General features: G+C 51.7%; 1 protein-coding gene across 1 annotated transcript; it reads right to left on the reverse strand.

Moving 5' to 3' along the window:
- Window positions 1–2,938: 2,938 nt before the first annotated feature.
- On the reverse strand, window positions 2,939–6,345 carry LOC103627718 (auxin efflux carrier component 1a). The gene is made up of 6 exons (XM_008648028.2): window positions 4,910–6,345; window positions 4,552–4,819; window positions 4,300–4,385; window positions 4,036–4,193; window positions 3,705–3,781; window positions 2,939–3,587 (listed from the first exon to the last, which is right to left on the reverse strand). Exons 1-6 carry the CDS (start codon window positions 6,039–6,041, stop codon window positions 3,521–3,523), a joined length of 1,788 nt encoding a protein of 595 aa, XP_008646250.1. The 5' UTR covers window positions 6,042–6,345; the 3' UTR covers window positions 2,939–3,520.
- Window positions 6,346–12,296: the final 5,951 nt, after the last annotated feature.

Here is a 12,296-nt window from a genome sequence, read left to right on the forward strand (position 1 = left end):
ATAATTCAATGATGGATAATATTGATGAGGTGACCGACAAGAGGACGATAGCTTTGGGAGCAATAGAAAAGGACAAGATCATGGTAGCCAGGGCCTACAACAAGAAGGTTAAAGCAAAATCATTCCAAGTAGGAGACTTGGTGTGGAAGACCATTCTACCTCTGAGGAATAAAGACCGAAAGTTCGGGAAATGGTCGCCAAGCTGGGAGGGTCCTTATAAAGTGAAACAGGTGATGTCTGGTAACGCTTATTTACTACAAACATTACAAGGCAAGGATTTACCTAAGGCTTTGAATGGGCGTTTCCTCAAACAGTACCATCCTAGTATGTGGCAAGATGCCTAAGGAAACCGATGTAATCACATCGAGTTAGTTGCTTTTGGTTCGCCCAGCTCCACCAAAAGGCAGGGGGGCATATGTTCGAACCAGAATTGAGCGGCGGACTGTCCGGCCCTGAGGCCGGACGGTCCGCGGTCCGGACGGTCCGCGCCTGTGGGCCGGACGGTCCGCGCGTGCGCAGAACAGATTAGGGTTCCGAGTTTTGTGCTACGGTTGTTAGCTATATTCGCGGGATTAGCTCGGAATCAGTTGTGTAAAGGGTCCAGCCCCCCTCCTCTATAAATAGAGAGGTCTACGGCCGATTTGTAAGAATCAACAATCGAATCAATACAACTTCTATTTCGCATTTTATCCTCTAATCGACGTAGAGCCGAAGAGAGACGAAGAATTTGAGGATTGGATAGCTAAACCTAAACTAGACTAGAACTACTTCTAGGATAAAATGCGAAATAGAAGTTGTATTGATTCGATTGTTGATTCTTACAAATCGGCCGTAGACCTCTCTATTTATAGAGGAGGGGGGCTGGACCCTTTACACAACTGATTCCGAGCTAATCCCGCGAATATAGCTAACAACCGTAGCACAAAACTCGGAACCCTAATCTGTTCTGCGCACGCGCGGACCGTCTGGCCCACAGGCGCGGACCGTCCGGACCGCGGACCGTCCGGCCTCAGGGCCGGACAGTCCGCCGCTCAATTCTGGTTCGAACAGTAGGACTAGATTCCTTTTTTTAGACGATGGAAAGCTCATGTTTATAATTTGTTGTCAGCGCCCTGCGTGGCCAAGGGACAGCGATGGTGGAAGAAAGCTCTACGAGCCTACGACTACCACGCACGATCATAGGCTTTAGTCTAATCAAGATTTGGTGGAATTAGGGTCTGAGCTCATGACTCGTGAGGGATGAAGATGCCGGTGATATTATTACTTTCTATGGATGTGTATCTACCGTTATATCACGTCAACTATCGATTGATCCTGTTATTGATTCTCATCAATCTTTATCCATCCCCGTGTTTCATTGTATAACCTTTAGTCTAATCTACACTCACTTCAGCGTCACAATAGCCTTTTCTTTTCTAGACTTTTAGTTGATATAAAGTATGCCGTTTTACTAAATTTAAAACTTATCTAATTATATAATTAAGCAAGTTACATATTTCATACAAAAAAATAAAAATTAATAACACAAACATCAAAATAAAAACCACATAATTCATAAATATAACTAATAAAGTACTACACATCTTTCTCTTCCATCTCTTTCGCTATTCCTTCCGACTCTAATTTAAGTTGTTTTGACGACTTTTTCAAGACTAATCTATAGATACCTTTTGTGTCTTTGTTCATATCGATGGTAGAAAGAGAGCTAACTTTAGACCTCTCACGCGGTCTTCCTTCAAGTCATATCCTCGTCGCCCATACCGGCATGCTCATTGCTCAACATCGGGGTTTTTTTTATAAGGACAAGTTGGATAAGGGCTTCTTTTTGAGTAAAATACGGTAGTGGTCCTCGAATTTGATATGTTGTGTCACTTGTGTCATCGAACTTAGAAAACTAGTAAAACAAACCTGTAAAATCGGATGTACTCAAACTAAATATCGACGTAACATGCCACATTGGAGCACGATAATCAAAGTTTGAGGATCCAAGTGATATAGCATGTCAAGTTATGGGACCCAAGCAATACAATATGCCAAGTTTGAGGATCGTGACTCTAATGTGGCACACCGCGTCGACTTTCGATTTGAGCAAACCTATTTTTAGATGTTTTTGTATGGACCGACTAAATTAGATGACCTATTTTACTAGTTTTATGAGTTCGTGTCAAGTTTGAGGACTGTTGGAACTTGCTCTCAGCAGCAAGGAGGCCAACAAGGGTGAACGGTGGTGACAACAGGGTTACGCGCACGGGGGCAATAGCTCTGTTGATCTAGCCTCTCACGGGCACTGTGCGGGGGTATTTATAGGTATCTGAGTGCCCAGCGCCTTGTGTTAAGGACGCATGTGCCCTCAGACACCTAGTTTATCCCCAGAATATTCCCATAAAGCGGGGTTACAAGCCGTAATTACAAGAATGCCTTTACAAACTAGGCCCGTAACACAAAGGCGGCCACGCGGGGCCCGTTATAATGGGCCAGATCACACGTGGGCCTCAGAGCAGGACGATGCCGTGCTACGGGGAGACGTCACCGCAGGCCTTCGTCTTGTGCTGAATGAAGCGAAGGGTGTCCCTGTCCGTTTTGTCTTCGTCAAACCAGCGACTGCAGCGAGAGACGACGAGCGAAGGGTGACGTCTTTGCTTTCGCCCTAACAAGGACGCTATTTCATTTTACTCTTTCTTGTTTTTAGAACAAATTAGATCCGACGAGAACAAGGAGAGGCACGACTCCAAGTGGAGTAGGAGACAAGCGAGAGTACATGGGTCATCTTGGTACTTTTGAAAGAACTATCGGGTATTTCTTCGTTCACTCCGAATTTTCTATTCTAAATTCAATTAATGACAAGATTCAGTATCTTTTCTTGGACTTTCATTACTCGTGAAATAGTGGACATGGTCAACAAAGTCAATTGATAGATGGAGGCATCAAGAAAATTCCAAGTCGAATAAGAAAGTTCAATTTTTTTTAAAATACCAAGTGTATAAAAGACTGATTTGTTTCAGTGACAAATACGGTATATATTTCTGTCTATTTTGAGTTGAGCCCTTATCTCAAGCCATCAAACTCCGGAGGTGAGCTGTTTATCTCAAGCAAGATCGATCTCCTGTCACAATGGCGCGCTGATTTTACATCGGTCAGCGCAGCCAACCAAAATACCCTGAACCCGTTGAAATATCCAACCCATCCCGTGACGTGCTTAAACTGGATCTCCTGTTCCCTTCAAGCTTTTGTACTTGCACCTCCTTTTGGTCCGTTTTGCCTCACCATTGTCGTCCTACCTAGCTACCGCGACTTGTCCACCTCCCACACTTTCCATCCATACAATCCTCACACCTACTTCTAGAGAAAAAATAAAAAATAGATAGAAGAGAGAGAGAAACAAGCCACTCATTTTTGAAGCGCCAAGCAAATGTCGTAGCAGACAGTCTCCTCACTTGCCTCCCTTGAACGGAAAGTGGCAGCAGCGGTCTTTACAGTTACAGCAATGCGGGGCATGCCATTGCCATCACCCACGGGTCGGTCACAGGCCGAGCAGGATGTAGTAGACGAGCGTGATCGGCAGGGCGATGAGCATGCCAAAAATGACTCTGCAAGCAGGAAAAGGGAGGGTTAGCAACAGGCGCCTGTGGTGTCAGCGAGCGGCGACTGAGAGAATCTTTGAACAGATCTTGGTGTGCTCGTGTCTTCCGACACGGGGAACTTACGCGGTGCTGAGAATGTCAGGGTGCACGTTGTACTCCTTTGCGAAGACGAAGGGGACAATGCCCTGAGGCAGAGCTGCCTGCTCGTTCCGCCGTTTGGCGAAGCAAAAAACCAAAAGCACAGTGAGAAAAAAAGGGTAACTTTTGTGCTGTCCGCCGAGCGCAAAAGGCCACGGCGAGAGAGGTGGGAGAGAGAGGCGAGCACGAGGGAGGAGGGGGACCGAGAAAGGAAACAGCGCAGCGATGATTCTTGCTGTTGCAGGCGGGCGTGCCGGCGGGGTATATTGTGAAATCTATCCGTCTTCCCCTCCCCACCCTCAGAAGTCAGAAGTACCTGGACGATGGCGACGTGCAGAAGCGTGCCGCGGAGGCCCACGGCGAAGGACGCGGCCGCCATAACCGCCGGACCGGTCAGGAAGCGCACCGCCATGGCGAACGTCGCCACCTTGTTCCCGCACGCGATGATCCGCGGCTGCAGCGCCATGAACAGCCCTGCACGCCGATGGCGATACGTCCCGGTGATTCACTCTACTGTTCGATACCGAGGTGTAGTGTAGTAGGGTCTAGCTAGGAAAGTTAGGCCGCAGCCGGTACCCACCGAGACTGAACATGGCCATCCCGAGCCCCGCGTCCGACAGGATGGAGATGGACTGCAGGACGATGGCCGGCATCTGGAAGTTCCACCTGCAGGACACACACCAGCAGATCCAACAGCGAAGCTATCAATCGGCTAGCTGCCTCGCATCGCCAGAGCTAGATCACCCGCTACCGCTACTCTACTCCGCCGGCCGGTGCATGCATGCATGCCGCCGTATCGGTTGGTAGCTGGGTAGCTGCTAGTAGTACGGACCTGAAGCAGACGAGCGACCAGATGACGCCGATGAGGCTGGAGTAGGTGTTTGGGTTGCGGATGAGCTTGCGCCACACCATGATCAGGATCAGCCGGGTCATGACGCTCGTCGGCGGCATCGCCGTCGGCGCGGCCACCGTGCTGGGGTCCCCGCCCGCCGCCGCGGCTTTCCCGTCCCCCGCCTCCGCGTCCCTGTCCATCGCGCCCCTGTTCCCGAAGCTGAACTCGTCGCGCTCCACGTAGTCGTCCCTGTCCTTGCCTCCATCCACTTGTTTATCCAAGGAAAGAAAGAATACAAATTAGCCCGAGAAACACTCCCCCAAGGGCGGAGCGAGCAAGCGGCGGGAAAGATTGCTACTTTTGCGGGGGGACTTGGCGGCCGCGGCCTCGTTGTAGTCCGGGGCGCCACCGCCGAAGACGTCCGACACGGGCGACGCGCTGGAGCTCCAGACGAACATGTGGAGGTCCTCGCCCTTGGCCTGCCCGTTCGTCGCCGCCTTCCTGGCGCCCTTGGGCGCCGCGGCCACGGCCGGGTTCGGCGCGGGGTAGTGAGCCGCCCCCGCCCCGGACGTCGCATTCACCACGGGGAGAGGGTACTTGGGCTTGGACGCGTCGTCCTCGTAGTTGGACGGGCGCGGCGTGGCGCCGGTGCGGATGCCGAACGCGTCGGCCGCGCCGAAGTTGGAGCTGCGGCCGACCATGGAGTAGAAGTCGTTGTGGTTGAAGCTGGAGCCCCGCGGGGTCGGGTTGCGCGACGACTGCAGCGAGTAGATCTCGGCGTTGGTCAGGTTGCTGGGGCGCGGCGTGGTGCTGGAGAAGCCCATGGAGCGGCGCGAGTAGATGTCGGAGCGCGAGGCGTTGGAGCGGCGCACGGTGACGTGTATCCTGCCGTCCTCCTTGACCTCGGCCTCCGTCTCGATGGCGTCCCTGCGGCCGTCGAGGGAGACCACGTCCGGGTCGACGACGATGGAGGCGATGGCCCCGGCGTTGTCCGGGAACTGCTCGGTGATGAGCATCCGCGCGCCGCGGTACTCGAACATGAAGAGCATGAGCGTGTACCAGATGATGCACTGGAGCACGACGATCTGCACCATGAGGCTGCCGGAGAAGTCGCCGTACATGCCCTTGAGCAGGGGGATGCCCATGACGAGCGTGTTGGGCAGCGTGGAGAGGGAGAAGAGCGTGATGGTCCACTCCAGGCTGCCCCGGCGGCTGAGGTGGCTCCACGCGGTGAGCATGGCCAGCACCATGAGCTTCTGCAGCGTGTCGGCGGCGATGAAGCGCAGGTTCATGGTGTAGGGGTTGTTGGTGGAGATGAAGTGGAAGGACAGCAGCGGCACCGCGAAGAGCGCCACGAAGCGGTTGATCCCGGAGCACTGGTCCGGCGAGAAGATGCGCCACCACCGCACCGACCCGTAGGCCAGGATCATCGCCACGTACAGCGGCACCACGGCCGTCATGACGTGGTAGAAGTCCGTCCCCGTAATCATCTTGGAGCGCTCTCACGACGCTGGCTCCCTCACTCACCCAGCAGCCCCCGGTGAGCTGAACGCCGCTCGCTACACTCTCCGGCCACCACGCTAGCTACTCCGAACCTTAGCTTTACAGCTGAGCTTAGCTAAGACGAGCCAGTGGGCTGTTCAGTTCACTCAGCTAGATAGAGCTAGTGAGGAGGGTGGGAGAGAGAAGGAAGGGAAGGAGGAGGTGCTCGGCGCGGTGGTGGGTGTGCGTGGGAGTGATTTATTTAGGCGCTGGCGCGCGAGGTGGCAGCGAGCCCCAAGCTCTCCTTGGACCATCCCTTGTTTGCTTCCTTCAGTCATTCCTCGCTTTTTTTTATCATCTAAACAGCGGAACGGCGCGCTGTGCTGTGAAGGGTGATTTGGTACGGTGTAGGGTGGAGCACGATAGACAGGCAGCCGCTCCGTTCTTTGTTTGGTTAGAGAGCTATATAAGTGCAGAGAGTAGGAGAGCGCTCGTGTCGTGTCCAGGAGAGCGTTCATATCATGTCGTTTTGGTAGAGCGTGAGCACTCTAACTATTTATAGTAAATTTTCATATGCAGACTCCAACAGTTGCTCCGCTTCTCTTTTATTGAAACCAAACATTAAAAAATTAGGAATTGAGACGTTTTATGCATTCATTCTACTCCACTTCTCAACCAAACGCAACCTTAGTATCGCATTATATGCAGCTTAGTAAAATATAATTATATACTAAATTATAACATACGGGTAGTAGTATAATACAAATGTACATGCCCGTATGGCCGTATCAATGTTAAACTGAAATTCGTAGTTAAGTGAGCTGACAGCTGAGCTATATATATACTGATCGAACTCGGCTGACAATAGAGGGTGTAGTGGTCGGTACACACTGGCTTGGAGTCGGTTACTTCTCGTTGCCTGCCAGTGCCAGGTAGTAAGGTTGCTTTGCCATCGTTCACGGAGTGTGAAACTGGAATGCGCACTTTTTTTCTCACCTTTTAGACGTGAGGTCCAGGAGCGGTGTTCCTTTGGGGAGCAGTTTTCGTAGTACTCTCCCAAAGTGAAAGCCTGAAAGGAAAGGAAGGAGTGGGATATGTTTGGTGGGCTCGATGGCGGCTGCCCGGACGGAATGGGGGCTATGCAATGCAGTGACGTGTCGGGCCCCCGGTCCGTCGCCTTTCCTCCGCCAACTGTCGTGCTCGTGCCACCCGTAACATAACAGAGCTCGGAAAAAAAAAAGTCCGCCAGAAATGACCACAAATGGCCATCAGTGCCGACGGACGACGAAGAATCTGCTAGGAGGAGGGCTAGGCAAAAGGCTGCCCGCCGGCGTAGCTATGAATGAATATTCCCGAAACGTCAGCTCAGTCACACAGGCCGGTATCGCGATCCGTGATGAGCCGACCAAATCTCTCATCCTCCTCTTCGCGCCACAGGCCACAGCCAGTGGATGGCAAGGTTCAAGTCAACCGAAAGCTTCTCAAGTGCGTGAGCTGAAACATGCCTAGTACTGAGAATACTCTGCTAGTGGCGGTCTGGCACTGGCAGTGAAGTGAGATGCGTGAGAAATGACCGTGAAAAGATGGCGTGCTCGGGTAACAGAAAGTCTGAATTACTGTTAACACGTTAGGTACCCGATCTATCATCATACCAGTAGATCCTAATCGAGTGGACTGGTACTTGTTTCGTTATCTTTACCATCGGAATGTCTGAGACGACCCACACATGCCGACCTGCCGTTCCAAGCTTGCAAACGCGAAATTCTTTACATGACACGGCGACCAGAGTCACCAAACCCACCCAATCGGGAGGAATAAAACACGAGCACAAAAGCGACAAATTCCCCACAATTCGGCGTCGGAAACCGCGCGTTGGACAGCGAGCAGCGCTAGCCGTAGCAGCGGATTCGTTTAAAAAATGGCAGGGGATGGGGAGCAGCGCGGATCGGGAAACCATGAAGATGAGATGAGAGCAGCAAAGTCTGTTTTCCTGGCCTGCTGCCGGTTTGTTGGCCCGCGCGCGCATCCCCGCGCCACGATCCTGATCGGCTCCTGTACTCTCGCCACGGCGAGAGCTCTCGTGCTCCAAGATGCAGTCGCCAGCTAGAGAGCCGCTGTACAGTACATACAGGGTCGTCGTCTACTCGTCTCGAGTCGACGACGCGGATCCTGCTGCGGCGGTGATGGCCGATGGGCGGCCCAAACTGGTCAAGGCAACGACGGACTCCTCCGTCGCGAGGACGGCAGCAGCAGAGGCCCTCACCCGCTGGCTCAACCGCCGCCGCCTGGGCTGCGTCCTCCGCGCGCTCGTGGGAGCGCACCATCTGAGGACATGGTTGGCGATTCTGATGTAACCGAGGTGCTCGACGAAAGGTGAGCATGAAGACCCATGGGCTCACCGCGCGGCAGGCGGGACGGATCTGAGCTACTACCTCATCTGCAGAACGTAGAAGTTGTTTCATTGTTTCGCACGCGAAAACTGATTCGGTATGCACAAACCTTATTTATGCTTTGAATCATGGCTACATGTATAGATAATAAAGAAATAACAGACGATCAAACACACGATGCAATACGCGTGCTGTCAGTGTGACATCATCATACAGATACCTTCACTACGGTCTACAGGTTGTAGTACATGACCTTGTCCTTGCGTGTGCCGCGCGTCGCTGGTCCAGTGATTCATCAATTATATATATATATGGCGTGTGACTGTTACGTACAGATCCTAACTCCTTTTAGTGTGATGAATGCGTGCACATGCACGGTTCGGCTGTGCCTGGGGTCTAACGGTAGCAAGCAAGGGAAAAGGAAAGGAAAGGACGAGCAGCAAAATGGCGAAGTGTGCCCTCCCCTTAACATACCCCACAAAAAAGCTGCCCTGTGTCAGCTTTTCTTTATTCAGATAATGTCTATTAAAATCTCAATTGTGCTACCTTTCACCCTGTCCCTTTGCTGTGCGGGAGAATAAACTTTGGACAAATTCCGTGGCCACCGCTCGCGCATACGTGCCGCTGCAAAAGATGCATTAAAGCGTGCGTGCTGGTATCATTTTGTTTTGCAAGTACCTGTAACCCCCCTCCTACTAATTACCCAGCTAATACAAAGCACGGCAAGCTTACTGGTGAAACGCTGTAAAGTGCCCTCTCTCACAGTACCGGTCGCATGCTCCAATATGGGAGCCACTATACCATGGCAATTGGATAAACAAACGGTTGAGAGAGAATCGGGGGCCCTGAGCTGGATTCTCTATGCCATAACAATGGATAAACGGAATGTGACCTTTAAACTCGATTAGAACAAATCCGAAGCTTCATGCATGGGGAGGGGAGGGCTGAGCTGGATTCTCTATTTAGGTGGCTGACGAAGCGGAGGGAAACTGTAGCCTGCGCATTCCCTAACCTCTCGTGTCCGCGTCTCCGTTCTGTACAAGATCCGAGCGGAGTGGAGGCGTAGGCGAGCAGGCATAGGGCATAGCCCGTAGGTTGATGTTAGGGTGCTGTAGCACGAGGGAACGCCAGAATCCAACTGGATGGAGCATGCAAGCGAGATGCGATGCGATGCGATGCGACCGAAGCAAAGCGTCCGTCCACGGTGGACTCAACCACCCACCATGCCTTTCCGGGCACAGTTTCTCTGCGGCGAGGGGGGAGGGAGATCCACGGCATGGGCTTCCCGCGAGCCGCGACACGCTCACCTCTCGAATCGATCAGAAACACCATGTCGCGAAGACAGAGGAGACGGATCCCGCCGTTCCCGTAGGCATCCGTGATCTGCGAAAGCGGAGGGTGGGCCGGACCACGATGCGCCGGAGGCCCAGCCAGGGAATCGGCCCATGGGCGCGAGCGCGACACCTGTGTTGGTGCGCCTCCCCGCTTGGCCAGTCGTCCCTCCCGATGGTAGTTGGCAGTGAGCAGTCGTTGCTCGTCTGGATCGACCTGCTTAATGAATCAACCAATGCAGCCAGTACCTGTGGTTCCCAACGGACCTCACATGTGCTCCTGTCCGTGACCGTGACCGGCCTGGGTTTATCACGGGGCTAGACTGGTCAAACCTCGTCCTGTTCGCCGCTAACCAGGGGGGACCAGCGCTCGCGCCTTGAGAGCAGCAGCGGGCACGAGTTCTCTTCTCTGAACGATCCGCTTCTGGTTCTACTTCTGGCGGTCCCAGCACTCCAGCAGTACGTGTACGATGGAGTGCTCTCGGCCTCGACGTCGCGCCGCAGCGGACCACACGCACACACACCACTTGCTCGTCGCGCGCCTCTGGACCTGTGGTCCTGGCGTGGCGGGGAGGGTGGGAAAAGGCGTCCGGCGGCACCAAAAGCGGCGCGGATGATTTGCTAACAACGATCATGATCCATCGTCGGTGATCGCTGCTAGCGCGGCAGGCACATGTTGATAGAACGGAGGAGCATCTTTTTCTTTCCAGGACCAGGCGGCGAGCTTCCTTCGCATCGGAGAACTCGGTCTCCCGATCGTCCTTGGGTATCGCCGCCCGCTCGCTTTCCAGCCGCGCCACTGTTGCTGATCAGGAGTAATGCAAGATGAGTTGAGTTCAGACTTCAGGTGTGGAAAAACCACGCTTGTAGTGTAGTGATACCAATGAACGTGTATGTAGTCCTTGAAGACCTGAACTGTACGTCGTCGTCTTCTTTGAAAGTAGACTGTACATTTTTCTCGTCCCTACAACTACAACTACAAAGAAGCTCTAGGAAATGCAAACAGAGAAGATCCGGCAAGCAGTTTTTTTTTTTAGGCTGCCACCCCGAACGGCCCATCCTGTTATCATTTCGTAGCCCCGAAGGGCTAACACTTATACGAGGCTGAGATACTTAAAAAAAGCCCACGTAGATATGAAGGCCCATGTTGTTTGCCAAAAGAATTTCTAGGTGGCTCAGTTTCGTGTCTCCGTCCCCCTCCCGCGCTCCTTTTCTTTGTCGGGCAAACGTTTCTACTTTCTCCATGCGTTTCCGTTAGTTGTTGCTTTTTATACATATAAAAAAATATGCATAGCAGGTAGTATCTCTGGACGGTCATACGTGCATTTTTCTTTCAAACATGAAAGCACATGTTGCATTTAAATGTGAATAGTCTAAATTAATTCAATAGATTATCTAATTATAAAGAAAGACGTGATGTGAAAGAGATAACCAGTTAAATTTAAGAGAGATTCTAACCAACTTATTAGTTGAATTCTATATATACTATTTGTGAAGTTGGAAACGTAGATAAACGTGTTGCACACGCTCGCTCGTCTCATCACCCACGAGATCGAGGCCGTGGGCGTGATGATCATGTGTGCATGTTCTTCCGCGTCGATCTCTCTTTTTCCCTTAAATTTTTCTATTATTGTTGGATACTCCAGTTCAGAATATTCCTATGTTTCTCTATTACAGTTTGTTGAGTTACATGGGATCGAAGGGAATTGAGTAGAATTAAATCTTTTTCTATTCAGTTTTGACTATTAAAGGATTTAGTTCCTTCGATCCATCCCTAACCGAACATGCCCTTAAAGTTTTCTCGTATGGCTGAGAATTGTATCTGCAGTGCCACAGCTCTACACGCATGGACCCTCTCAAACCTTGCCATCGAAGATCCTGCTCGGAGCATCTACACACGGTTGCTCGCTGGACAACTACTCCCTCTACCTCCTAACGACCATTTAGGGACTCCACGTTGTTAACCCTTCATCGCGCCAGTCTATAATGCCACATCGATAAAGGCTAACAGAGTATTATGCCCACTCTAGCTGATAAAACCGTGCAACCAATGTGACATGCACTCGTTCTTGGGATACCATAAGAACAACACAAAGGGTCCACAGATTCACATGATCCGGTACCCTTGTTTGGTGACTCCAACTAGAGGAAGGACCAAAGGACGATCATCCTGATCTAAGTCTCCCAACTAGGATCATCGACCTAGTTACTCCGACTGGGAAGGATCAGATCATAATGAACCTAGCTAAGAGTTCCCAGACCAGGTTAGATTCGACCCCAATCACCAAAAAAAACTTGATCAGGTCATCCCAGTCAGATGACCTAGACCTCGACCATCCCAAGATAAGATGATCTAAAATCGAGCGCCTCTGATAGGACCCCATGACCCAAATGTGGTACAGTCGCCAAGGGAAAAATGCATTTATGATTCTTTGATCGCTCGACATGTGCTACTAACTGAGACACGCAAAAGGCAAAAATAGGTATGGTACACAAGACTCTGATGACTCCTCCGTCCAATTGCTTCACCCTCAAAGGTACA

The sequence above is a fragment of the Zea mays genome, chromosome 5, assembly GCF_902167145.1.
Source record: "Zea mays cultivar B73 chromosome 5, Zm-B73-REFERENCE-NAM-5.0, whole genome shotgun sequence".
Classification (NCBI taxonomy): domain Eukaryota; kingdom Viridiplantae; phylum Streptophyta; class Magnoliopsida; order Poales; family Poaceae; genus Zea; species Zea mays.

Coding starts and splice junctions, on each gene's coding strand:
- LOC103627718 (XM_008648028.2), bottom strand. CDS start 6,041: ATGATTACGGGGACGGACTTCTACCACGTCATGACGGCCGTGGTGCCG. Junction 4,386..4,551: donor TGGTCGCTCGTCTGCTTCAG/GTCCGTACTACT, acceptor TGTGTCCTGCAG/GTGGAACTTCCAGATGCCGG. Junction 3,782..4,035: donor TGCACGTCGCCATCGTCCAG/GTACTTCTGACT, acceptor CGGAACGAGCAG/GCAGCTCTGCCTCAGGGCAT.